This window comes from Hippoglossus stenolepis, chromosome 20 (genome assembly GCF_022539355.2).
Source record: "Hippoglossus stenolepis isolate QCI-W04-F060 chromosome 20, HSTE1.2, whole genome shotgun sequence".
In the NCBI taxonomy this organism is placed as follows: domain Eukaryota; kingdom Metazoa; phylum Chordata; class Actinopteri; order Pleuronectiformes; family Pleuronectidae; genus Hippoglossus; species Hippoglossus stenolepis.
The window spans coordinates 11151374-11178854 of NC_061502.1; the positions used below are offsets into that span (position 1 = coordinate 11151374).

Sequence of the window (27481 nt, forward strand, 5' to 3'; positions counted from 1 at the left end):
GCCACAGGACTGAGGTCAGCAGTGTATAATCGTTACAGTAACTTGTAAGCTGCGCACAGCGAGGGGTTGTTGTCGGCAGCCACTCATCTGCCGCCTGACATCAGAAGAGGCACTAAAAAGGAAGTAATTAATTTGCTTAAACAATGAGCATGAACTCACCAGCCTTTGCATCCCACTCTCGAATTGTTTACTGGCTTGCACCACTGATGCATGACCCACATAGCAATGCCCAGGACACCCCCCACCCACTCACTAGCTCACCCCCCAACACCAACCCCCACATTCGGGCTCATATTTGAGCCTTAATTGCATAAAATATGAGCAGAGAAGAAGTTGATGGGGTTGACCCATTTAGGTTCGGAAAACAAGACTGATACAACCGAGCTACTGTAACTAATGAACTTAATTATAATTTATTGATGTCCTAACTACTTTTTAACTAGTAAAATTTCAACATATTTGATCGAACTTGCATAGTTCAGGCCTCTGTGGGTTTGTATGTTGCTTCAGTGACTGAAGCAAAGGTAAAGCTGCTTTGTCATATAAGAGTCATTGCTTTAAATATGTTAAAGGCAATAAGGAAGTTGGAACAGGACAAAATTATTTCAATGTTGTCAGTCATTTGAGTTTGCTTTGGATTTTTCTTTTTTAATTCATATATTTGTACTTATAAACACAGGGCAATGGCCAGAGATCTGCGGGCTCATCTTGCTCACGGTACGTTTCTGTAAATAAGTTTCCGGAGTTTCTGAGACGGATTTTTCTAAATGCTTTTCAACGAGGAATGCAATTCATTCAGTGTCACACATTCAGCCTGTATGCATAAGCTAAATGAGCAAATAGGTCAGTCCAGGTACTGTGACTGTCTGACCAGCTCGTTTTCCCCGACATCTGTATCAGAAGTGTAGTGTAGTACTATAATTAGTAGCACTGCACTTTCAGATTGGAAATGTGTACAAAGTAATGTAATGACGGAAGGCAAAACTGAAAATATGAAATTTGCAAACGCACCCAATCTCCCCTCAAAAACAGCAGGAGTGTGATGAATAAGAATTTATCACACATCATGAGCACATATATATCCGGTGAGGTTTGCAGATTTTCACATTAATTTACACATTCGCACTTAATGTGAGAATCTGCAAACCCCACTGGAGTGAACACACATTCAAGATTTCATCTTCTTTGCCAAATACAAATAATCAGTCGACAAAAGGCCAAAAGAACAGAATCCTCGGGAATCCAGGTTTCTGCTCAACTGCAGCATGAAGTAAAAAACATTCTTTACTGCTTTGCCTGCGATGTGAAGAACAATGGCTCACATTCACGAGATAAGCCCTCAGCTTGAAACAACAGGAGAAGAAGAAAAAAAAAAGAATAATTGACAGCATCACAGAGTTTTCACTAACAACAGAAGCTGAGCTGTCAGGTTGCATCATATCTCCAAAGAGGCTCTGCGGGCCGCACCCCTTTGATCTCCTCGCTGTTTGCGAGGAAGGGGGGGGGTATCAATGGAAATATTTTAATATTTACAGTACGGCCTGAATAGAACTTCACACATCAAGGTTCTCACCGGATAAAGCAGCCGTGTTGTTTATCACAACAATGGACTGCTTTTGTTCAACTCTCACTCAGACATGAGCGCAATAATGAAAAATAGCGGTTGTCAAAAATTATTTTGCAAAAAAAAAAAAAAGCAGTCAGTCATGCTAACAGAGATGAGATGGTCCAAAATATTTGCACGAGCAGCACGATCACGTTCCTGCGTCCTCGGCTTACAGATCCTGCAGAGGCGTCTCGCAAACCTGACGGCTTGTCAGAGCGGCGTGCATCATTAGCAGGTGGAGCGCCAGTCAGTGTGGCAGCCCTCACTCTCTGACTCGTATGTTCGGCTGGTTGATATGCCGGTCGGCCACTAAGAGCTCCTGTCGGAATATCAATCCCAATCAGAGAGGAGGCCGAACACGCTCACAACCTTCTGCTCTCCAGGAAATGTTAAATAAAGGATTATCTAAAAGGACAAACAACACAGACTGATTGAATAAGAAGGCAATTAAGGATTTCGACTAGGTTACTTTATCATTACTGGGAGTCGACATAACTCTGCCACAGAACTTTGTGATGCTTCTCCATCGGCTTTTCACTTTGACAGGTCGACTCCTTTCATTGGCTGATTGGTCTCCTCAGCTGGACCGGCCTCATGTTGGGAGATGGTGATGGTGATGGCTGACTTCTTTTCGATGCATCATTACACAAGGTAGACTTGACTTGAGTTGGAAGATCAAGCTCATAATATAATTTCAGTGTCTGGTGCTTTTAAACTGAAAGGTGTGCCGTCAAGAACCTTAACATGCAGGCTTTTTCAAAACTGAACACTGATAAGTATGATATTGTATCATTTTTGTGTGTGAGTAGGGAGGTGTGTGTGTTTGTGTATGGGTGGAATTGTGGTTTGGGGGTTGTAGAATCCTATTAACTCTATTTCCAATGTCATGCACAATATTCCTTCCAGTCTGTTTTCAACCCTGAGGGGGAAAAAAGCTCTGTTTCCAGTGAGTGTGGAGACACAATTAACTAAACATGCACACGGTCATACACAACACACCCTGTGTGGTGCATCCACGCTCGGACATGTGAGCACACATTTCCTCGTATACCTTTGGCAGCCAACTCTTTGCTCCCTTACTCGTTAGCACAACAAACAGAGAGCGATTTGATCCATTCCCTTACATCCACACTCCGCTGTCCTCCACCCCTCACTTGCTTTCTTGGCCAATAAATGGATTATGTGCAACAAAAATAAGATACAAGGAAGGAGGGGTAGGAGGGGGAAAGGAGCTTTAAGGAGGAAGTGGGGGTTGGGAAGGTCTCATAAAGGGGATAAATGAATCCTCAGTCAACCCAGGCTCCGTATGTGGCCCCTCAATCTCTCCTGTACCATTACTCGGGGGTATGGGCAAAGACTGGCAGCGTGAGCTTCAAAGCGAGCAATTAGTCGTGGGTATTCCTGCGTTCAGAGCACCGTCTATGTTAATATGAGCAGAAAGATTTGGTGCTCCGCAGTGAGGAGGTACGGGAGAGGGAGGGGAGGGAACGATAAGGAGAGGAGCGAGGGGGGAGATCAAAGATGAGGCTGATTCCCCTGCCCGGTGGTCTGCTGCCGCTGATAAGGTGGATGAGAAGGAGACGCAGGCCTGTGCGCACACATCCTCATTGCAGCCTGCTCTGTAATCACAGTCCAGCGCTGTGATATTTAGACTGTAATCCTCAATGACACGAGGCCCGGTCTACATTACAGGGTGGTCTCAGGCCAGGAAAACACATCGCACACAAACACACTGATCTGTTAGAAGGAAACCTTGCACGATGCTGGAAAAGGTTCGTTTTCATTGAGAGAGAGAATAGGAGACCCCCGACTGCCCCCTCCTGTAATTGGTTGCTGAGTGAAATGATCAAAGATGAGACCGATAACAACTGAGCAGAAAATGCTTGGTTTAGTTACAAAACAAGGCAAAACAGTGGGAAGAGGGGAAAGTGACCTAGAAAGACGATATCACTGTCTTCATGCGTCAAATGAAGCCAGCTTTGTTAGCAGCGTAAGGTAGAGGTGATAAAGTAAATATAGGACAGTAATAATTTCATTTCCCAATCAATGGTCCGTAAAAAGAAATCGGCAATGACTTGTAAGATGTCATTATCAAACCCTTGTGACCCAAAAATATACTTAAGACTGAACATTTTACAATTAAACCATGTGAATAAATAAAAATGAAGAGAAAACAAATAAAACCAAATACATAAAACTTGAGTTAAGAAAATAAACAAATGCACAACTTTTCTGCATTAAGTCTGTAAAATAAAAGTTTTCATATCGGCAAACATCAACGCAGATGCTGATATGTATGTGAAAGGGTCATATCAGCAGATTTTCATATCAGCCAACCGATAAATCAGTCGGGCTCAGGTCATGAAGTATTTTGCTCACCCCTGCATATACAGTGAGGCTTTTACTCATTTAGACTCTACATGTAGAGTTAGACTCTGCACTCGGTGGATGTGATTTTTAATATTTTCAATGTACGTTGTGAATTTTTTGCATGAAGGCTGCAGGTTTCTTGAATTCAGATATTAATTCGGATTTTTTCTAATTTCAGTCTTTGTTGAAATACTTCAGTCAGGATAAAAGCGGTGGACAGACCGTCAGACCAGCGGTGCCGCGCCTCGACCCGTGCAGCAAGTGTTGCAAAAAACCACGTACCTGTATATGGAGACGTTCTCAATGAGGTCTGTGGTCTCTGTGTCTGTGATGACGATGCCTTTCGGTGACACTGTCAGGGTCACTTTCCGAAACTTCTTGGCACTGGCTCTGGCCTGTGAGCGTGAAATGTAAAAAAAAAAACCATACACACACATGTTAAAATCAGCCTGGGAAAATGTAGCCTCAGGTACAGACGGAGCCAGCCTGTCACTCTGACATTAATACGAGTTGATTTCACTTTTGATTAAACACCTAAAAACCCTCAAATGCGACAGTAGCCTGCGTGAGTTGTCCCAGAAATGTGGGGAATTTATAAAATGTGAGAGCATGGGGTGGGGGGGGAGAGGGCTGCCATGTGTAACCCAGAACGAGTGCTCGAGGTCGGGCTGGCTGCCACCGGCTCCCCCTGCCAGCTCCTCTCCATCTGGACTTTCAGAAATTACAGCCGTAGTGCTGAGCTTGCGGTCTGTGAGAGCGCCTGGCGACAATGACAGTGACCTCCTTACCATAGAATTAGCGAGAGCAGTTTACTTTCATAGCGAAAAATGACATCAGGTGAAGGAATACAGGGGAGGGGGGGAAGGAAGGAAAATTGTGATTTCAGCACCTACAGAAAAATCCTGCACGAGAACTCACTTTTGCAGGAGGTTAAAATAGAGATGATCAACTGGGATCTCTGATTTTACGGAAACTAGGACTTGTCAGGGACAGCAGGGACGGAACCTCGGCCTTCTGCAGGAGCCTAAAGCCCCTTGAGACTTTCCCCTTAAACCCACATCACTTGAATTCAGGGAAACTGGGAGGGGAAAACGCTGCCGTGCCTGAATGTGGCAGCTCATTCATGTGGGAAGCGCTAACGACTGGTGCAACATTTTTTTATGCCGCTATGTTACAAGTGTCGCGCCACGAGGCAAAAACCAATCTGTCAGCTGGAGATAGGCCGAGTTCAGCCTGCCTCTATATACGCTCGCACCCTCTGTCTTGTCTTGTCTTATCGTAACGTATTCAGCCGTCCCATTCAGGTTGATTGGTTTCCAAGGGAACAGACAGAGACAGCGGAGTTTCTTCTTCTGTCCTGTTGTAAATCAATAGAATCTTAATCCCGCCATTGGGTTCGGTTCTGTGCGTAATTGAGAAATGAGGGGGTGTGTGATTAGGCTGCATGTGCCAGGTTTTTTTCTCCCCGCAGAGAAAGGCTTCCCGCAGATTAGACATTTTCATTGTTGGCAGCATTCGGTGAAAAGGTGAGCGTGTGTGTGTGCCTGAAGGGAAGACGCATGAATATAATGCAGGCATTCATTCGCAAAACATAAAAGACAAAATTAGGTCGTTTTTTTTTCTTCTGTCAGCCACACACGGCCGGTGATTTACATGCAACAGTTTGCAGTTTTTCAAAGTGTCACGTGAATTGACAGGATTGTGAATGGAAGTGGAAAAACCGTGCTCAGAAAGCCTGTGTGGCTCGGTGATGTTGAATAAACATCATATCACTAATCTGACGGCCGCAAGTGTTCAACTCCAGATAATCCTGGATTAGCAGCCGTAATGTGAGTTTTTCTAGTGTTGACGACCACTCTTTTTCTCTATGAGGGGCAATTTGGGGTTCAGTTTCTTGCCCAAGGACACTTTGGCATGCAGTTGAGAAAGACTGGGATGGAACCGCCAACCTTCTGGTTAGAGGACGACCGCTCTACCCCCTCAACGCAGCCGGTTCCTGGACATTTGGATCTTTTTCCCCCAATAGCCACAAATAAGAAGGCTCATTTTTCCTGCATAGTGATGAAGCACACGCTGTTCCACCAACACTAAATTAGATGATCATCTATGGGACAGTACCCACAACCATTTCCTGACGACGAAAATATATCTCCCTTTCATCGTCATTAGTGGTACCCTCAATTTGGATATAGTTATAGTTAATTAAAGAACGGGATGTACCTGAACACAAGCAAAAAAAGTTTGTGACTTTGTTTCATGGATTATTAAGTGTAGATTGATAGACAGAAAAATATTTTAAATGACATTTACGACAAAACAAAGCAGGCCAAGTGATCTGAAAAAACGATTTCACGCCCCACTGTACAGTCATAAGAAGAAACATGGAAGATCGACCAAAGCATCAAATGACAGGAATAGTAAACCATTTAGTTTGCTCCCTTACTAACTAGGGAGAAGCAAACTGATTCACCAACACCTCAATGTCTTAAGTTGAGCCCTAAGTTGTATATACTGTAGGTATGGAGCAACATGTTTGCCAAAATCTGTCCCAAAAACATCTAGTCATTGGTCGTCATGGATGTGACATCTATTTCCCTGTAAGTCATTCAGATAATGTGCGTTGCAGTTTGAGGCTGTAATTTGTGAAACCCACAGGAGAATTTCTATAAAAAGCACCGCTGTAATTGAAATCTTCACAATGTCACCCTCGAAATTTCGTGTTGCTAATGAGGGGGCAACAGAATCTAAGACAAAATTGTTTGCACATAAGAGGATAAATGAAATAACGTGCTGAATAAAGGTTTTAAATGAACATTATGCACAAGCCAAGCTAAAATGTCAGAGCAAAATATCATGTGTTATGAAGTTATTCGAGTCCGAAGGTGAGCGGTGACTCACCGTGGTGACGATTCTGTGAATGGCAGCAGAAGCCATGTCCTCTCCTTTGGGCTGGCCCACCAGTGTCATACCCAGGTACTTCACGTTGAACACCATCCCCTCCAGCAACGTCTCCTTGGTGTCCGTCCAGTTCTCTGGCAGCTCTGTTGAGACAAAAAGACGGAGAAATTCACCTAAATGCCATGTAGCTGATAACTTATCTTTTTAAATACCTCTGGATGATTGGCATGACAGATTAATGTGTCATGTATAAATGTACAACTCTCAACTCAGAATAAGTTGACAGTTTAAAATACATGTTCACTGGAAGGTAAGATTAGGATACTTATCAACTTTAGTGAGAGTATGCATGGTTATTATAGATCATTCATTATCTCTATCCTCAGGAGGATATCTCTTTTCGTTTTGTTTGTTAGTCAGCAGGATTACGCAAATACTACCTGACAAATTACCATGAAACTTTGTGAAACGATTTCTATATGGCTCAGAAAAAAGAACCCATTCAATTCTGGTGCGGATCTGAATAAATGGGCAGATCCAGGAATTTTGTGTAACTTGTCTGCAGCATTTCCAACAGAGTGACGGATACACTGACTAAAGAGTGAACCAAGTTTTCTCGTGAGACGGAGAACTCCATTGCATGCCACTTGCAGGTATGTGTGCAACTGCAACTGTAACTATGAGATGTGATTGTCTGCTTGGATGGTATCAACTTTCTGTGATAGTGATGCTCCAGCTAAAAAAGATGCAGCAAGAAGCAAAACAATAAGTTAGAGAAAACTTATGTTGTATAAGTTTTTTGGTTCATTATGAAACTGTTGCAGGGCAAATAAGAATACGACGAGCCGCCACAGTCTAGATAACTTATGGGAAACACTGCTTTGACATGGTGAGACAGGGCGTTAGCCTTGGAGGAGCTACGTGGTTTCAGAGGAACCTTCTAGTTTTGTCTTTGAACCTTAAACACCTATAGACTGCAAGGCCTTGACTCAACCTCATACTGTGGATATTGTGTGTGCTTGTAATTCTGAATTTTAATCCATCCTCCATCCTTAAACCACTGAGATTTAAGAGAGATTTGTTGACATCCATTATTGGTGAATAGCAAGAACTTCTGCAGAAAATAAAAACGCCAGAAAAAAACAGTATTAGCTCGGTGCTGATAGACTGAACAGACCAAGTCCGACGTCCTGCTGTTGCTGTGATTTCCAACCAGTAGCTCCGACCTGTCCTCTAGCTCCCTGCTGCAGACAGGGAGGGGGGCTGTGCCCATGCAGGCATCTTAAAATATCTCCCAGAGACACCTGGACACCCTGCAGAGGAGCGTCAGGCGAGGAGCAACTCAGAAAACCCACTCCGAGATAAACTTAATGAGACGATAAGCGAAACGCGATCCTTTCATTTCGATCCACAGCACTTCAAAGCATTAAAACACCAAAGGTCTGCTGTGATAGAGGAAAGCAGATAATATGATGAACAGACAGGGAAGTCGTGCCCTGTTCTGTTTTCTGCTCATAACACCGAATAATAAGAGCCTTAGATTGACAAAGACCATGAGGGGGGGCGGAAGAATGAGAAACACACACACACACACACAGTCCAACACTCTACTGGGCCGCACTGGCACCAAACGCTCCACATGGGACGAGCCATCTGTCACTGGCAGGCCCCGTGCAGCTGTGAAGGCGAGCAGCACAGAACACCGTCCCCGTTGCGCCGCGTCCAGCAACTCTGAATTATTAACTCGTCTTCAAACGCACCGTGGGGGCTGCTTCGAACCAGCAGAGCACAGCTGATGTTATTACACGTGACTGCGAAAGGTGCCCGGTGGATTCAATGGTTTGCTGCTTCTGACGGTTCTGGATGAGAAGTGCTTGACAGTTAAGGGTTGAGAGTTTCATGTTATTGTGTCTCACATGGAAGGTGTGCTTTGAGTCACACTTTCCTTTAAACACACTCTGGATCCATGAGGGAATTTAGTTTTTTGGGTTTCTCCTCCCTACAGGAGGTCAGAGGTCAGGTTCAGCCACAGGACAACACAAAGGGAATAATAAGATCAGGGAGACTGCAGCGTCCCTGGAGTGGAATTTCACTCTCACTTCACCGTGCGTTCAATCCTTTGAACATCACAAACAAGCAACTTCACTACCTTCTATTGTAATATAGAGGATACACAAGTGGCAGCTGCGTACATTTAATAAAAAGGGCAAACAAAAGCTAAATTATGTACATACATTTATATTTTTGGGGTTTCCTTTTCAAACAATACAATGCTACACATGTGTATCACTAATTGAACATTAAACCCTTTAAATAAACAGTGTGCTCGGGGTGAAGCTGCTTGTTTTTAACTGGGACACAGTAACTTATGTGCATATTTAAGACCCTTTTTACAGGAATCTCAAAACAAGTCCAATGGAAAGTTTTCAATCAATACATGGAGGTTATGTAGGACAGAAACATCAGAACAATAGGACAGAAATAAATGAATATGCCATTAAAAGGCAAGACAAATGATAATTTTAGCTCAAACTGTTATTTATATTCAACTCTATTTACTTATTTTGTTTTATCATCAGTGTTTTAACTGTTATTATGTAAAGCTGATTGTGTTGCATTTTAATGTGTTTATCTATTTTATGTTATTTTCTCTCTGAATACCCCCCCCCCCTTTATTACCAATTGGTTGAATACATACATACCACATTAAATATAAGAAGATTGAAAGGAACAGCATGGCAGGAATTAGCAAAGGGTCAAATTAAAACAACTAAAATATACTTAATTATAATCAATCTTCGGTGTTTAAATTCTCGTATAGTTTCAATTGTCCTAAGTCACATTAGAACAACTCCAGGTCAAAGGCTTCATTGCAGGGTTGCACAGTGTAAACTGTCAGACAGCCACAAAGCTAAAGTGCTGCAATCCATGTTGTGTCTCCACCAGGCTACACACATGAATTATTAAAGAGCTCCATGTTGATGCTGCAGGGTTTCCAATATATTATCCCCATAAAGGAGGAGGGCTTAAATTTTTTATAAATCCTGTGCGAGTGTGCAGAGGGACTGGGACTGATAAGAGTGACAGGAACAAGCGGAGGGAGGCTAATTGGATTTTAACACGTTTAAGGGAATAGTGAGGAGCACTCAGCCAGAACCGTCTCTGGGAGGCCGGAGTGAAGGTCTGCATCTGTGACCTCTGCAACTACAACATCAAGGTGATCTAAGTCAGGCTACATCCACACTACGTTATCAATTCTGCTATGGATACGCCGTCCGTGCTACTTTGGAGTTTAGGAACTGCTAAAACTGAGTAGTTTGGAAACACTGGTTGAGCTGTTGAGGTTTGAAAACTCTGGGGGTGCGTTTAAGTCTGGATGGGTAGAAAAGGAGAAGTTTGGAAACGATGACGCGGACGCTAAATCGATTAATCAGGCTCATGACCACCTTCCAGGAGAAAACAACCGGTATTTGGCTCGGCTACCAGTGTAGAACGCTACATGGGTAATGAATAACAAGCGTTGCTGACCCCGTTGTCTTTGCTAACAACTGTTGTGCAGTTAAATCCTGCGTTTTACAATGACACAGCTGCTTACATATGTAGAAGACAAGGTATTTTTCGAGCAATCTCCTTTGTAGCCACTTACTGCAATTAACAACCAAATGCTTCTTGTGTATACCGGCAAGTGCATGCCTTCCTGTTTACAATGGCGTGCACATGCTCAATGTATGAAAGTCGTCACGTGATATGCACTTTCAGGCGTGTCAGTAGGGATTGGATTAAAACTGATTCTGAACCAAAACGCTTGTGTTGACAGAGATCATTTTATTTTAAAAAGTCTGGATTTAGCCTTAAAAGAGCACAAAACATGATCAGGGAGGGCGACGCCATGGTGATGCACTGATGACATCTTTCTGAAACTGATGGCTGGCAACACATTGAGCGCACCGACTCCATCATCTTCACACAAAACCCTCACGCCTGGTGCATTACAGTGACAGGAAACAGCAATTTGATGGCTCAAGTGCCTTCACATTAAGTTATAACGCTCCTGCTCCTGAGACGTAGAGCGCCGTTAAACATTCGACACTCTGTTGAGCAAACAGCTGACCGGTGTAGCGTTTCGCAGGATCCGAGCTGACTCAGGGAAGTGAGTGAGTTGTGGTATAATAGGCACCATGTGCGCCGCACGCCTTCAGCTACATGCAGCGTTTACCAGCTGTCTCTTTGAGCTCCGCGCTCAGTAATTTAATTTGCAACGAGGAGTTGAAATCGTACCCGGGTGAATTCTGCTCTGGCTGAACACCTACGCTGGTGGTTAATTAATAATATCAACAGGAATGCAGAGATATTTGCACAGGCGCCGTGCAGAGAGGAGAGGGCATGTGCATAAGCTCACTGGGGGGGGGGGGTGCACATACACACATGTACACAGTCCCAAGGACACTGTCGTGTTAGTTAAAAGCAAATGTTGTAAGAATAAGTGTTTGCTCCAGGGACACAATATTAAGGATTCCACATTTTCCCTTCAGGTCATAAAGGTCCTGAGGAGGTTTCACACAAATCTTTGTTTAAATCATATTCTGCATACACAACATATGAGGAGGGAAACATTGAGCTTGATGATATTCCCATCATCCACATCCCTCTTAATAAATTCTCTCTCTTTACTATGGATGGAACTTTGTATCTAGGACACCACCTTGACAGGGAAAATAGGCCGTGCATTCAGGGAAGATCGGGAGCTTGGATTGTGTGTGTGTGTGTGTGTGTGTGTGTGTGTGTGTGTGTGTGTGTAGGGGGGTTCTGACTCTGCCTTGAGGGGGAACCAAGAAGAGTCTTGCCCTTATTTTCAAGTTCTCACTCTTCTTACCATTTTCTTAATTCTAATGTTCCACCTCTCTCAACCAGCGAGAGCGCGACAATACAATATGCATCAGATGTTGATAACATCAATAACAACAAACACATTCCTGGGAATCAAATAGCTTATGTTGCTAGGCAACCCAGTGGCGGCACGGAGGTGGTACCTGTAAATGATATTACCGAACACCTTGGCCAGGCATCAAACGAGGAGCACAGACCACAAATCACCGCTGCGCTCTGAAATGGAGCACAACACAGAAGTCCCACCTCTGGACCTGAATATTACACATCCCATGAGACCAAAGACAAAAACCTCATACTGTGGGTTTTTGAAATATTACCACCCCAATTTTCTATTCATTATCACATCAAACAAAGGAGGGCAAATCCTGACAAATGACGGGGTGGATCCGGTAAAAACTGGAACATGGTAAAAACATGAATGGCTCTTAATACAGCGCATTTCTATGCCATGACCCAAAAGTCCCCTTGATTTCAATCAGGACACAACAAATTACTCACACTCAGAGATATCAGTTCCCAAAATGTGCCTGGTTTGTTTATTCAAGCTCCATGAATTATTACCTATGAAAATAGTGAAAATGTGAAAAAAGAAAAAAAAACAAACTCTGTCAATGTTGTTCGGTTTGCGCCAAAATTCCATGAATTCTTTCTTGGCTCATGTCCCATCCTTCCACAACGTTTCATTGACTTGTTTTTGCATAAACCTGCTGCTTAAATTTTTGATTAAAAGTCTTTATTAAACAAAATAATTGTTGCTAATTATTTGGCTCTGCGATATGGGGAATGGTGAAAAAAATGATGTCTCTGCTTAACAACTTGTTTCTGTTTGTTTGGGGGTTTGATTTTAGCAAAAATCTAGTAATCATGATAAAAGTCCGGTGCCAAAACGCATTAGTTGCACAGTAAAGAGCCAATTCTTCAGTGGCTGTTTACTAAGTAATTTCACAGTGTTTTCTTTCAAACAAAAATCCTTTGCTTTATAATAGATGCCATTTCTCTTGTTCTTTTATTTGGAACGACCAACAAGTTCAGCCACTTGTCATTTGCCACTTTAATTACAAATCTCTTGAGAGACGTGCGAAAGCCTTTTTCGTGGCGATTTTTGATTGAACTCACAAATCTCGCATGTGATGCTTTTTTATTTTCTTCCACACAAAAAACTGTCAGAAAAAGATCAACGTAAGTATGATTCAACCCTTCAGCACCATAAAAAGGGATTTAATTGCATTTGTGTCTATTTTCCGGCACCGTGGAGTCATCGGGCTTCCGTACCATTTCCTTCAAGCTTTTTATTTCATTTACACTGGAGAGAAAACATATCTCTGAAGTAGAAAATAATTAAGGTTCATGCATCAACCATTTGCCCCAGAGGTCCTTGAATGAGTCGGTGCTGGTGTGGGTCTTTCAACATAATCCCCCCTTTTCACCAACACCCCTCATTAATTGCTTTCACTTCAAGACACAGTATCTGCTGGTAATCATAATGATGATGGAAGTTATCTGGCATATGCACGGCTGAACAAATGGAGCTTCCCGCAAAGTGGAAGCTGGTTAGGTTGAACTGGGAAATGTGAATTTGTCACACGAGTGAAATTATGTGGTTTTTACAATCTCACGCTGCCAAATGAAATCAACATTATCTGGATGGGAAATGTGCCCAATTCTTTGGAAGTATTATGATTCAATAAAAATTCAAAAGCATTCAAATTGTAAGTGAGACACAGCCTGTGTGATAAGCCGCGGTTAAAAAAACACAATCCCAACTTGATAAAAGCCTTTCCTGCAACGTCCTGAATGCTAATTGCCTTTGACTGCAGCCATTATGCAAAACATCGGCCTCAACCTTCCCACCAGGAACCGTCCTCCGCAGACTCCTGTGAATCATTAATTAGAGAGGATCAAACCGACGTCCTCACATTATGTGCGGCAGTAAAACAACCTTATCTCCTCGACTCTAAGAGGCATGTTTTGTCCTCAGAAGTGTCCAGAGAATTAAATAGGATTAGCTTCGGGGGGTTATTTTGCAGGGCAGGCATGATTACATGCTTCAAAATAAAAGTCAACACAGACGTTTTTTGGGCCTTTTTTTGTTCCTGAATGACTTCCTGTGCTCTATTTATAGCCGGCATCCCACAGCGACAATTGTGCTAACATTTGCTCTGCAGACAGTGACAGTTGGTATGATGCTGTGCTGAGGGACTGAGCTCGATAAGCAAAAAAATTTTTTTTTAAAGAAGCCGTATGGCATTATTCTACAATGCAGCATCCACAGTGTAGAGCAGCAGCAGAATAACTGAAAACAGTATATTCTAGTAACTGTGTTTCCCAGGAGCACTGAGGTAAAATAATGTTAATGTGCACGATGCATCTGGTTGATTCAATGATATTCGGACTTGTCTGGTGTTTCATGTTTTGACTATTAGGTCACCAACAACTGTCCTTCCTAACAAAGTAGGAGCGGGTGGAAAAGTCAGATTTAAGGCAGAGATAAATAAATATTATTCTGCAATGTGCCTTCAATTTAGTTTAGCTGTAAGCTTCCTTAAGGGCTTGAATTTATAACCTTATATGAGCAGTCGATTCAATCCAAGACTGTGCTCATTGGAAAATCTGCTGTTTGTTCAACAGTTAAAAGCTGCACTGACCAATATTCCATATTAACAATGGAGCATAGTTTTAAGAACAGTTTATTTTGAGTGCAAATTGCAATTCTGGGAAATGTTTTGAGGCCTTTTTTAGCTCCTACACTTCAGAGCAGGTAATTTCCCTGCAGCACCGGAGGAACTTTAGGTGCCTCCAGTGCACGGTAATTGTTTGAACACATGGCAACTGCTATTTTTAAAAACCTGTGTAAAACATTAGCACGGTACACAACAACAATAGCAGGAGTTTCACTGTTATGGTGCATGTGTGATTGTAAGTGTTACCTTAAGACGCTGCCATCTTTATCAGACAATATTTACAGCTCGCCCCATTGATGTTATCAGGTTCCCTTTTAGCATTCTGGTTTACAAAATCAAAAATATAGCCACATAGGTTTCTACTCTGCTGCTGCACATTCACTTTAGAACTGTAGCGTCCAACTAAGGTAATTAGGACTTTTCGTATTTGAGTTTTTTTTTTTATTTGATGAACATGGGCACCTCTGCCAATACGTGAACATTTACTGAATGGATTTTATGTCTTTGAGTGAATCTGGAGAACATGATGGAGTATTTAACAAATCCAGACATTTCCCTCAAGAGTTGGTAGAGACCAAATAATACCTATAAAAGGAGAGTGAGTGTTGGACTTTGCTTTTATGAATAATATTTGGCCTATGTGCTCTGTTAGATAGAGTTTTCTCTGCTTCACTATTCATGAACCACAACTTGTTACACTATATATAGACTCTTTACAACCTCCTGACAGTTTGAGTTCATCGTTGACTAAAGGGAATGACGCATGGAGACGACTTGCACAGTAAATGTCCACTAAAAGTGTCTTGAATCTTTTTTATTGAGTGGCTCAGTGACTAATCTTTGACCTAATATGTCGGCTGCTGCTGTCGGTTAAATTCATATTTTTGAAATTTCCATAAAGGTCTGAAGCATTAAATTACATTTTTATAGCGAAAATGACTTAATTGGATATTTCAACCTCCAGTTATTACTTTAAAAAAATGTGAAGCTCTTTCTGTATGTGACCTAATCAACAATAAGGAGAATAAGGACAACAGCTTTATTATAGTTCATTAGAGAAAGAGTAAACATTTGCAGAATCATGCCACGATAACACAACCAAATTAACAATGCAGACACTTGCACAAAGAAATCTTCCCTCGCGGCAATTTATTCACAAAGTATAACTGCTCAGCACCGTGGAAGGATTGTTTTCATTAGCAAGTCAAACAGGGCGTGATTTTCTGTTTGCTGATACAGATCTTTTCCCCCCGGAGTCTGCCGGCTCCTATCTCACCAAGCTCATCAACTAGAAATAGCTCCTTCAGAAGAAACCCCTTAAAAACACTATAATAGGCTTATTTTTAATATTTTCTATTTAACAGAAAAACACATTTCCAAATCTCTGTCTCGAGCCGAGTGCTATACAGGAAGACAACACTGAGCTTCCTCGATCCATTATCACACCGAAGCAAAACAAGTCACCTTCAAGAGCCGCTGATCTCATTTAAGACCGAGCATCTCAGTGCTCCCGTTAATAGACGAGGGCTTCCCACAGGAATCCCCTCTAATGCAGTGCAGCACTTTAGACCCTTCCATGCGAGTGATGGATGTTAGTCTGACACAGCTGGATACCTCGGCTCAGGTCTCTGGAGTATCAGGATATTGTAGGGGGGGTGCAATCGATGTGAGTGCTTGGGCTCCGGCTTAACGGCGTGGGAATGCATCATTCAAACTTTTTTTAGGGGTTATATTTTTTACCTTTTACTTATCAGTTTTTAAGTTAGAAGCTTGTGATGGAAAATGTTCCAGTCCTTTAGATAATGATGGTAGTAGAACATACAACTAAAAGCTGCATCACTCAGCCTTCTTAAAATCACCTTTACTTACCCCAAGAGCTTCATTTTACTGTTTCGCCTCCAACAACGAGCACTGTGCTTCACTGCTGTTTAATCACAGCCTCATTTTGGAGATTGAAATGATTAAAAGATTGTTAACCTTGCACAGGAGGTCGCTGTGCATCTTCAGCTCTGTATACTGCCTGTAGTCTCCCTCTGAAGCTGCATACTAGCTGTACCACATCTAGAAGTAAGGTGTGGCAACAGTTATACCACGTAAACAGGGAATTACCCAGGGATATGATTATGACTCTCAAAGCTTAGAATCTACTTAGAGCTTCTCTCATCAGGATTTTTGCATTTTAACAAACTGAAATTCACATCTCTCATCTCACAATTATAGTGACCAAAGTGATCATGAATACCAGATCTTGGTATTGTTAAGACGAGCTGTTCAAAAAGTGTGAATAAAACACAATGAAATATTATGAGTAGTAGAGGCCATGTTTAAAGCTACAGAGCTGTGAGACTCTGTTTACACACTTTTATGTAAAAATATTTTTAAAAAAGCTTCAATTCCTATATGCCCAAAATATAGAAATTCAAGCGCTTAAAAACCATCAAGGCACTGACTTGTTTCTCAAATTCACAAACCTCCAAGAATTTCAAGCAACCATGGAAACAGAATTTTAACAAGACGGATGAGGGCACGTCCCCACATTCCCAGTGGAAATCAGGTCCTTGTATTCATTATCTGACCTAAGCCAACTTGCCCAAAGGCGCCTGATAGTTATATTCATGTCAAATAAATGTAGATAAGACAGAAATTATTATTCTTAGTGACACAAGACAACTAAAGAGCAGCAGGCGCACATTTTTCAGCAGCTTTTAAAGTTGATCATCAGCATTTGGCTTTATAATTTAAATTAAGACAAACAGAGGAAACAGTTAAAATGTCATTATTCATCTTGGTTTAAACATTAACAGCTCAACTCAATTAAATTTGACAACCACAGCATCGAAATGACTCTAATGAGGGAAACCCCTACTGGTCTTTTTAGTTCTTGTTCCCACTGTAACAGCACACACACACACGCTCATTGTGCTTATACATGATCTACAGAGGTTTTCCATTTTCACTGTGACAGTCGCAGGTTATTTTTAGGACAGGGGTTCCTCGGCTCTCGCTGCTGAACTCGAACAGGGACATGATGTGTCACAAATGGTGAGAGGAGTTTGAATTTTTCAAAAGGCACAGAGCATGGAGATGGGATTTAGCTCTCAAATGGAGGGGCAGGTTCAGCTGACACACGCGCACGCGCACACACACACACACACACAGTCAGGCATCTGCAGTATATAATCTCTCTCTCACACAAACACAAATACACACACCCCGACAGAGTAACAGTTGAAAACATGCCCAGAAAGACTCTTAGAGCGGAGTGACAGCATATCCCATTTCACAGACGGTTGTCATGGACATCAAACCGAAAGACGACTCGGATTTCGAGACTTTTATGTACGCACCAAACAGGAAAAGCTGGACCGCTGGCGTGTGTGTGTGTGTGCATGTAGAGTATGTGTGTGTAGCATGAGCAAGCAGATAGAGGCGCCCGGTTTCCTCGTGTTGCATAATTCACCACACTTCAGGCCTGGGAATATTGTTGGTGCTTAAAACCCCTCCAGAGAGAGACACTGCACGAAACAGCCCAGAGACTCAAACTGTGGTTTTGAACGTATACATGTGTGTGTTCATGGAGGTGAAACAGGGCCCGAAGCATGGATTTAGTATGTGATGTCGGAGTGAAGGACGCTCTCATCTCTGTTATTGTTAAACTGTTGGACAGGAATAAAAACGTATAGGCTTAGATAACCAGAGTCAGCCCATATAACCCTTTACATCACATTCTATATAAACTGCGGGGCCATGAGAAAACGTCAGACACTTGCTATAACACAACTCTCAAGAGCCTGACAAAAAAAAAAAAATCAATATAGAATATGATGTGGAGCCGTTTTTTTAATAACATGAGGCGGAGGCTTAAAAAAAAAATCAATATTTGTGGAGTGTAACAGTGTAGAAAATATACAGTTTAAATATTACAGGGTCGAGGCGGCGTGTGAAAACGTGAAAGAACATCACATCGCCGTCATCGGAAATTGAATTCGATATATGAATGTTTTCAGCCCGATGTACGAGAGAGTCAATGTGAAAGTTAACAGCTGCTCCTAGAGGGAAATTTCAAATATCATTTATAACCTTCGCAGGAAAATAGAAAATTAGGTTTTAAGGATTCAACTAAACCCCCGACATGTAATAAAAGTAGGTATTAGTGTCTTCGCACTTAACTCTTCTGTTTCGAGTACAGAGGTAGATGAAATCCCAAGTGTTCAGAGTATCCTCGGCTAAAACGTCCTCCGTTATCCTTAAACCACGAGGAAGAGTAAAGATAAATCTCTTCTGCACAGTCGGGTCTTTAAGGCATTAACACGGGAATGATAGTTGTGGAATAAAGGACAGATGGGCTCCCACTAAGCTTTGATAAAACCCAGAGCTATGATAGTAACACAACGATATTAAAATATTCCAAGTACCCATAACAACAGCAGGATTAAAACTCAAGACAACACGTGTGTGACAAGAGGAGGTGAAGCTGTTGTCGACCCTGCGTGAGGTGAAACCTGCGCAAACAAACCTGCTGGAAAACATATTTGATGTGAGAATATCCTGCACCGCCATTGTCGCACTTGATTAAGGAGAATGCAGAAGAAATGCACCTTGGTGACCTGAGGTGGTGTCAGAAGAGGAAGACTGAAAACAAACAGCGTAACCCAGTAAATTGGAATGTGGCGGCCATAGCTAATCAGTTTCGTGATGATTGTTTTTTTCACTTCATCGGCAGCACCAGCACAAATCCTGCCGCCTCGGTGGTGGGCCAGTGGACCATCAAAAAAAATCAGGTATTAACGTTTATATTTGCCAATATGCACCGATATGAAAACCACGCATCCAATATGCAAGTATCGTAAAAAATGTGATCCCTGATAGATCTATCCCCAAAACATCTATATTGGTTGGGCTCTAATTAGCATGCTTATATTTTCTAATTAGCACTAAACACAAGGGTACCACCAACATTATTACAATTCATCCTGAGAGGGGCTTGACCGAATAAAGCAAATATTATGGCAAGATAATAGTGGCACGAGAGAGAAAATCCCGGGAAATTGCCAAAGTAAGATTCATCCTCTGAGAAGCATAATAATGTCTGAATATAAACTCTTCACAATCCAGTAGTTGTTGAAATATTTCTGTCAGGACCCGAGTTGTGGGTTTGACCAACTGACACACATACAGTGAATACTGACTTAAAATGTAATGTGCGGGACATACAATACTACCACTGAAGGAAATAATGAAAAACTGAGTCGAGCAAGAAGCGGAAATAAAGTCTGTGCAGAGCTGTCACTGCTTTTGACAATAATCCAACTAATCAGACTCTTGGGGGGGGGATTTAGCTCATGTAGCTCTCATCTGACCAAAGAGGAGAGAGAGTTGAAAGGTTGTGCACTCACACAAAATCCTCTTAGTTATTATTAGTACAACTGAATAAAACTACTGAAATCAAAGTGGTGTCATGTTCACAGTCACTTTGCCCCTTTTTCAAACACACTACAAGGGAAAAGGCTTTATATAAATACTTTACTAAAGGGAGAAAAGTACAGAGGCAAATCTCTAATACAGTGTCTGAACATGTTAATGTTGCTGCTCCGGATTTTCATGCTTTTTGGACTCTTAAAGTCAAAGACCCCCTAAAGGATGCATGTTTAAATGACTTCAAATAATCAATAAGATACCTCTCAACTTTGGCAACTGCCGATGTTTGAAATTAGAAACCCATTAGAAAGGTTACTTTCCTCAAAGCAAGCACCATGAAAAGCCATTAGCAGCACTTAATCATCCAATCTCTCCTCAGTCTGCGACTTGTGAGACTGATGAGGCTGCGAGGAACGAGTGTAAAGGTGGAAAGTCTGCTCATACTTAAAGTGATCGTTCACCCAAAAATGAAAATGCACTCATTATCTACTCACCACGATGCCGATGGAGGGGTGGGTGAAAGTGTTTGAGTTTTTTTTTTAAATGAATTTACCAAAAGTCTGTGGAAAATTCTTTACTGATTGGCTGCTTCTTTAGGAACCCTGCACTAGAACCAATACATTAAAAGACTTTATATTTCACAGTTTTAACTGACTGGTCACATGGACATATTCTGCAAAGCCACATAAAAATGACTTCCCAAAACAAGAACATTCTCAACTCTGCACCTCCCTAGAGCTGCATTTCTTTTTTCCATCCTCTACTGTTTGTTCTTGGTACATTACGTTTTTTTGTCGTGTGCGTGTACAACTGTAAACAGGGCAAATGCAGTAAAAGGTCACGCACTGTATGCTAATGCAACCTTTTCCTGTTGATGCTGTGTTAAATAAACTGAGAACCTCGCCACTGAAAGCACTGCAGCGCCAAGCAGAAGATGATGTGTTACAGTGGAAAATGCTCACAGTGATAAAGCCTGCCTGGGTTCATTCGATCACTGCAAGCGGATGAGTTTTGTTTCTTTTTCTTTATTTTTCATGCAGATTTCAATGTAAGTGAGATTTTTATATGAATAAATAAGTACTATTGAAACGGAAAACATCACCATTTCCTGATTGTTCTAAATAAAATGAACAGCAGTGTGAAACTCTCCTCCTCTGAGTCTGAATGGTCGGGGGTGAAAGCATTACACTCCACTCATGTAACATAACTCCTGCTGCGAGAGAGCAGGGACAATTACACACTGTGAGAGTCTCACAATGAGCAGAGCACAGTGGAGGATGATCTCTACATGGAGCACAAAGTGTGAACATCGAGCACACTTACTCACAAAGTCGACGGTGGTTACGCACTGCAGCAGCTCAAAAGCCTCGTACAAACACCCTGCAAGCATTTCATCGACACGGGGGGTTAATGGCCGATCTATAGCAAAACCAAATGGCGTGCAGGTTACAACTGAACTACCAGACACGCACAAAAACGATATGGAGCATAAATTCATACCCTAACGGTGTAGAGTACTTAATATGCAAACTAAAAGTTAGGTTTGCATTATAAATATTGGAATTATCGTCTATCGTTTATGTTGTGTGACCTAAAACGTGGGTTTAATTTTTCGACTGAATGCTCCCTCACGTCCCTCAAACACCAAAGCACGCGTCAGCACTTTAAATGTCCACCGACTGGCTGTTTAGTTTTTAACGCTGCTCTCTATTCATGTTTTCGTTTTGATTTTACATGGACAATGTGTCTTATGTTGTTTTAATTATTTATGGTGACAAAGAAAGCTGAATGTAAATCTGTCTATATATTTTAACCCCCTGACAAGATCAAGGTTTAGTAGAAATGTGTACATGGTGAGTTAGTTAGTGAGTGTGTGTATGACAGCTTTAAGTATTGGGCTAAAACAAGTTGGTTTGTTTTTTGGTATGTTGTCATGTATGAGAAGACCCAAAGTCAACCCTATACACTGACTACAAGCTTTTGTACACCAGGATTTGAATAGGACTGATTCTGTCCCAAGCTTTCTGATCCTTATGAGGATTTGATCCCTCTAACTGTTTCCAGTGTAGTTCCAAAGAAACCAGAGAAATCTTGGACACTTTTTCTGCTCATTATTATCACTGTCATTTTTTTAAAGGATTCTAAGCACCGCAAATAAAGTTCCATTTACCTCCTTAGTGTTAAAGTGATGACAGAAATGTTAGAAATGTACTTTTTACGACATGGGCAATTGAAAACAAAGCTATCTGCATGGTTAGACACCATTAAGCACAAGTGGGAAAACACTTTAAACTGGCTTTCCATAGAACATAGACATGTACTCAATGTCAACGCTGCGTTGATGACATTTTAATGGTGCATCATAACACAAATATGCTCCATCATAATAACTCCTCATCTTATTTATCACTTTTTAAAGCATTGGGAAGCCTCTGTATGAGCTGCACACTGATCCCAGCCTTTATCCATTTTCCTCTGACACACCCTTCATCTTTATCCTGTCTATCCCAAACAGTCGTCCTCCTCCTCCTCCTCGTCCATGACTTACGGGCTCCTGAGTCTTAACGAGCCATTGAGAGATAATTGCTCCTCGAGGGGCAGAGCTAACTGACACCGCCGCCTTCTCCATGTCACTCAGTCAAGCCCCTGTCAGCCTTAATAGAACCACGAGCTGTACTCACTGCAGAGTTCTCAAACCGGTCGAACCTAATGACTGTCGAGTCCACTGATTCCAGATCAAGCTCTTCTCTGCAAACTGCATTATTGTTTTTTTTTTCCCCCCTCAAAGCAACAGAAGCACGCGCGAGCTGTGTGTTCTACGACTAAATGAGGCTCGTTAGTTTCTGTTTCTTTCTTTGATACTGATCACACAGCTGTGCAGCAGAAGCCAGACATGATATATTCATCAGGAAATGAATAAGAAACTAGAAAGGCACTTGGTGGAGCGCATCCCCTCCAACAAGGCCAAACAGCCCCCTTCTGATACCACACTTAAATGCCCTAGATCCGGATTTTTTTTTTTAGATCTGCACCAAATAAATATCAGGGCCTATATGCCACATATTTCATCAAGAACCATGAGAAAATAAGCAAATAAATAAAAAATGTTGACAAACGTCCAATCTTGAAAAGAAATTCTTGGATCCGACCCCAGATTCACATCAAAATTGAATGGGTTCTTCCTTGGGTTATGCCCCGCCCCTCTAAATTTTATGATAATCAATGAGTAGTTTTTGCGTAATCCTGCAAACAAACAAATAAACACAGATGATAACAAAACCTCTTTGTCTCAAGGTAAAAAAAACAACAGCCCTGAACCCAAGGACACAGTCCCACCGGATTCAACTGTGTCCCAAAGCTACAGGATTTTAAATTGATGCAGACTGTACAGCGCAGACGTCCTTGGTGCCAAGGGCAAGCGTGTGTGTGTGTGTGTGTGACTTCTGAGATGCAGAAAGGTCTGCACTGCTTCTGTGTGACATGATGCGGAGGGATGGCTCGCACTCCGGGCACACGCTGCGTCCTCTTCCGTCCTGCCAGTGGCTTTGACCTCAACAGATGACGAGGGACGGCCACGGGTAGCGAATGTGGACGTAGTGTACATGTCAGTTCACTGCTGGCTAAAAGAACTGAAGGCTGGCTACTGCTGATGTCCAGAAATGGCTCATTTTGTGTTAGTAAGGTAGAAAATAAAAAAGATTCTTCCTCTTTACAGGGTTAGAATAACTTTATAAAGCAACTAATCATCCATGGTTTTTACTTCATTATCATGCAGAGTGTGTCCCATCCTCAGGTTGTACAAATACAGAAGAGGAAGAGATCTGGCTGAATTAATAGCCGTCACAAGCACTAATGGATTAGTCAGACTTGCAACACTGTCAGTAGAATAAACACACATCAGGAATGCCAGAGGCGCCGTGACAGTAAAGTACTTCAGAGCCTAACAGGGCATTTTAATACTGATCTGTTAGTTTGATCAAAAGTTTGGTGAGCAGGAGTTATTTAGCTCAACGATTCACAGAGCCGAGTGTATCTACAGAGGTTTGTCGCTGTTCGCAAGAACGGTAATGTGATTATTCCTGAATAACTTGTTATTCCAACCCAAATGTATTGATTTTTTAAATGATTTCACATGAGAAAACCTCCTGAAATTGGCTCATTACTTCCGACAAGGAGGTTGTGTTTTCATTGCCATTTGTTTTAGCAATCTTTTAGCAGATTATTCAAAAACTCCTGAACCGATTTCCATGAAATAGGGGTGGAGCATGAACCAAGAAAGAACCCATAACATTTTGGAGTGGATCTGGATAAACAGACGTGTCCAGGATGTTTTTTTTCACGTTAGCCTTTGCAGAGGTATGTGCTCTATTTAGCGCCTTTCTGGTTCCCAGAGTTTCCTGGCTTATTAACCTCCTTTTATTTCCTTTGTGCATGAGACATGGGAGTAATGGACTAAGTGCACGTTCCCTTTAACAAGGCAAATATAACATGTAATCACTGTACATGGCTCCTTTAAGTGTTGCAGCCTTTAAATCATTCTAACAGCATTCGATTCAGACTTTAACTGAGTTGGATGTTGTACATATCAAACCTAATGAGATCCTGTCATGACTTCCACATTATAAGTGGCTCAGGGGCTCATTCGGACATTAGACTAATGTAATGAGCTGCACGTCTGGATGGGTCATTAGCTAAAGTGTTGGTCAAGGGGAAGGTTCAGCCTCACAGTGTTGTTAGCAGACAGGTCAAGGAGTCACCAAATCAATTAAGTCTGCATGTGGAATTATAGCTTTTCCTTTTGAGTGGCGTTGCCCCCTCCTCTAATGCCCCCGTCTAATCGTAGCCTAACACTCCAGTCTCATTTAAATCTCCAATATATACCTTTGGCCACTAGGGGTCTATCAATCAAGACAAAACAGAACAAGACTGAAATTGATGACGTTGTGAAGCAGCGAGGGATCATGGGAGTTGTCGTCTTCACCACCATTGCCGATGGAAAATCTACCTGACGTGACTCAGCACAAATCATGTTCACGGACGAGGTGATGTTAAGTTTTATTCACGTTACGCAGCACGGTAATAAATAATTGTGATCCATTATGTGACTCATACAAAGGGTGGAGGCGAACCAAAATAAAATGTCCTGTTACCGTGAATAAATCTTCTCTGGGTTTGAACATTGTTGAAATCATTTTGGATCACGTAGATGAACAAAATACGCAACATAGGTCTATTTATTCTTTTAACATTTTAATAAAGAATTGTTTCATATTATATCTTTAAAACAAATCACTGCCGCTAATGCTTTTATATTGATCATTTGTCATATTTAATACCTGACCTTTGTATGTAGTTCAGATTTATCGTGGTATTGATTATCTGTCATATGACCAAGCCTCACTATTTTACAACTTGGCAAGGCACAGTTCATATACAGATTAACTGTCATTATCGAACTGAGGCGATTTTATAGCCACACTCTCCTCCAATCAGTACACAGGGTGCAAATGATTCATCACTTTTTCCCCCCCGAAGCATTAATCACACCTAATTTGTGTGAAGGTGCCAAGCAGCTGCAATGTCTCCTTATTTGCATTCCGACAGCAGTCTCTGACGCATCGCCACATGCTGGCATAAGGACGCCGTCCTCCCTCCAAATTGCCTGCTAAGTAGCTTCTGGACATCGGCAGTCGTCCTGTCTGTCTGTCTGTCTGTCTGTCTGTCTGTCATCCCATTTTTCTAGCCCGATTCCTCTGGTGATTTTTTCTCAGACACAAACATTCTCCTATACAGACGCTGTAATCCGTCCTCTCCAAGATTCTGCACTGAATGTATCCTTCTGCCTTTTCTGACACCTACAAGAATAAAACTAAGGCACAAGGCTCCTGCAGAACAATGTGACACAGACAATGTCTTCCCCAGATAACATGTTGAGGGTTTTGCTCATCAGCTTTTGCCATTGTACAGGTGCCACGGTAATGATGGAGAAATGGTGCCATTGACGGGAAAATAATAAAAAAGTCCTCCTTTCCATCAGTGTTCGAACAAAAGCTAAGATCAGAAGTTTTAGAGCGGCAGCCATCATCCCAAACCGGTCAGGACAACCTGTCACTTAGCGTTGACGTCTTGTGCTCAACTTAAGAAACCAAATGCATCCAAAACCCATCAGAGTGACTCATTAATGTCCCAATCTAATGAAAGTTTTAAAATCCAAGTTCATGTAGAACATTTCCTCGAGAGCGTGGAGGAACCGAGCCCATAGGTCCCGCCTGTGAAATTAATCAGTCACGTTTAATGAAAGCTGGCACGGACGGCTGATTATTCACTAGGCAAGGAATTCGGGACGAGGCAGAAGCAGCATGCTGGCGTTTATGGCGGGGAGAAGCTCACAGGCGACGTAGCTGCAGGGAGGAAGCGCCGAAGACAACACTTCACACATCAGTGAGGCAGCAGAGCCGCAGGCAGCAGAGCAGCCCCTCGCTCTCTGCCTGGCGCTGAGGTTCGTGGCTCCGACCCTTCACTCAGCGCCGACAACCTCCTGTACTCACACTGTAGTAGTCCGGGAGCAGTCTTGCGTATTGCGTACAATACATTTGAAAAACTACAAGCACATAGCAGGATATAGTCAAGTAGTATATATCAACGAATGTAATTTAGTTATTGTTCATCTATTCATCTGTCTAGTGTGTTTTTAATGGATACCAAAGAATGTAACTTTTCCCTAATAAAAGCTTGTATTATTTTCCCTTCAATGTACTGCTGAAAAATGTACATATAAATTAAAACATTTTCATGTGGCAAACTAAAATACTATATGAACTGCATCCATATTGTGTGTTATGACAAAGCTAACAAAAGACCATGAGGACATAGCATCCTTATTTCATGCCGTTAGATATTCTACACTGTGTAAATACGTGAAATAATTATTCTTTGATTGGTGATATGGCCAAAAATGACATCAAGATAAAGTTTTCATATCAGTTGATATCACAAATTATTATCTATTTTAAGTTTGAAGACTACGTGAAGGTTGTAGTTTTAAATTCATATTGCTATCGATGAAAATAGTATTGCGATACTTATTCATATTGTTTTATTGCCCAACCAACTTGAAAGTATTTGATTTTAGCATTGCCACAAATGGTTATTTTCGTTATGGCAATTATTCGGGACTTTGTGTTATTCAAATAGAAGAAAGAGAATAATATGTCTTGCTTTGTCTGACAAACAGTTCAAAACACAAACAATAAAATACAGCAAATACCCACATTTAAGAAGCAAGAAGCGGCAAATACTTTGCAAATATTGTTTTTCTTGATTAAACACTTGAAACGATTGTTTGCCAGTCATTTTTTTGTTGATAGATTAATCGACATTTGACCAACTTCCAGTACTGATTGTAATTTGGCTACATTGAGTGAATGCTGGTTGTTTTTGCTCAGGCACTGGGACTGACCATATCAGGCACGAGGAAGTGAAGTGGAGGAGGATTGAAACTTAACACACAATAAAGCAGCTTTGTAGACAACAGTACACAACAGTACACAATAGTACACAACAGTACACAACAGTACTTCACAGTGGGGCCACATCAGCCAGTGGCAAGAGGGCAAAC

The 27481-nt window shown here is 41.8% G+C and overlaps 1 protein-coding gene across 3 annotated transcripts in view; it reads right to left on the reverse strand.

The window, feature by feature from the left end:
* Positions 1-27481, reverse strand: part of si:dkey-71h2.2 (low density lipoprotein receptor adapter protein 1) — a 62005-nt gene that overhangs the window by 34075 nt on the left and 449 nt on the right. For all 3 annotated transcript variants that reach the window (XM_035144147.2, XM_035144146.2, XM_035144145.2), the window contains exons 2-3: positions 6875-7017; positions 4259-4371 (exon numbers count right to left, since the gene is read on the reverse strand). In XM_035144147.2, coding sequence (XP_035000038.1) covers positions 4259-4371; positions 6875-7017 — 256 coding nt within the window. The remainder of the gene's footprint in view (positions 1-4258; positions 4372-6874; positions 7018-27481) is intronic.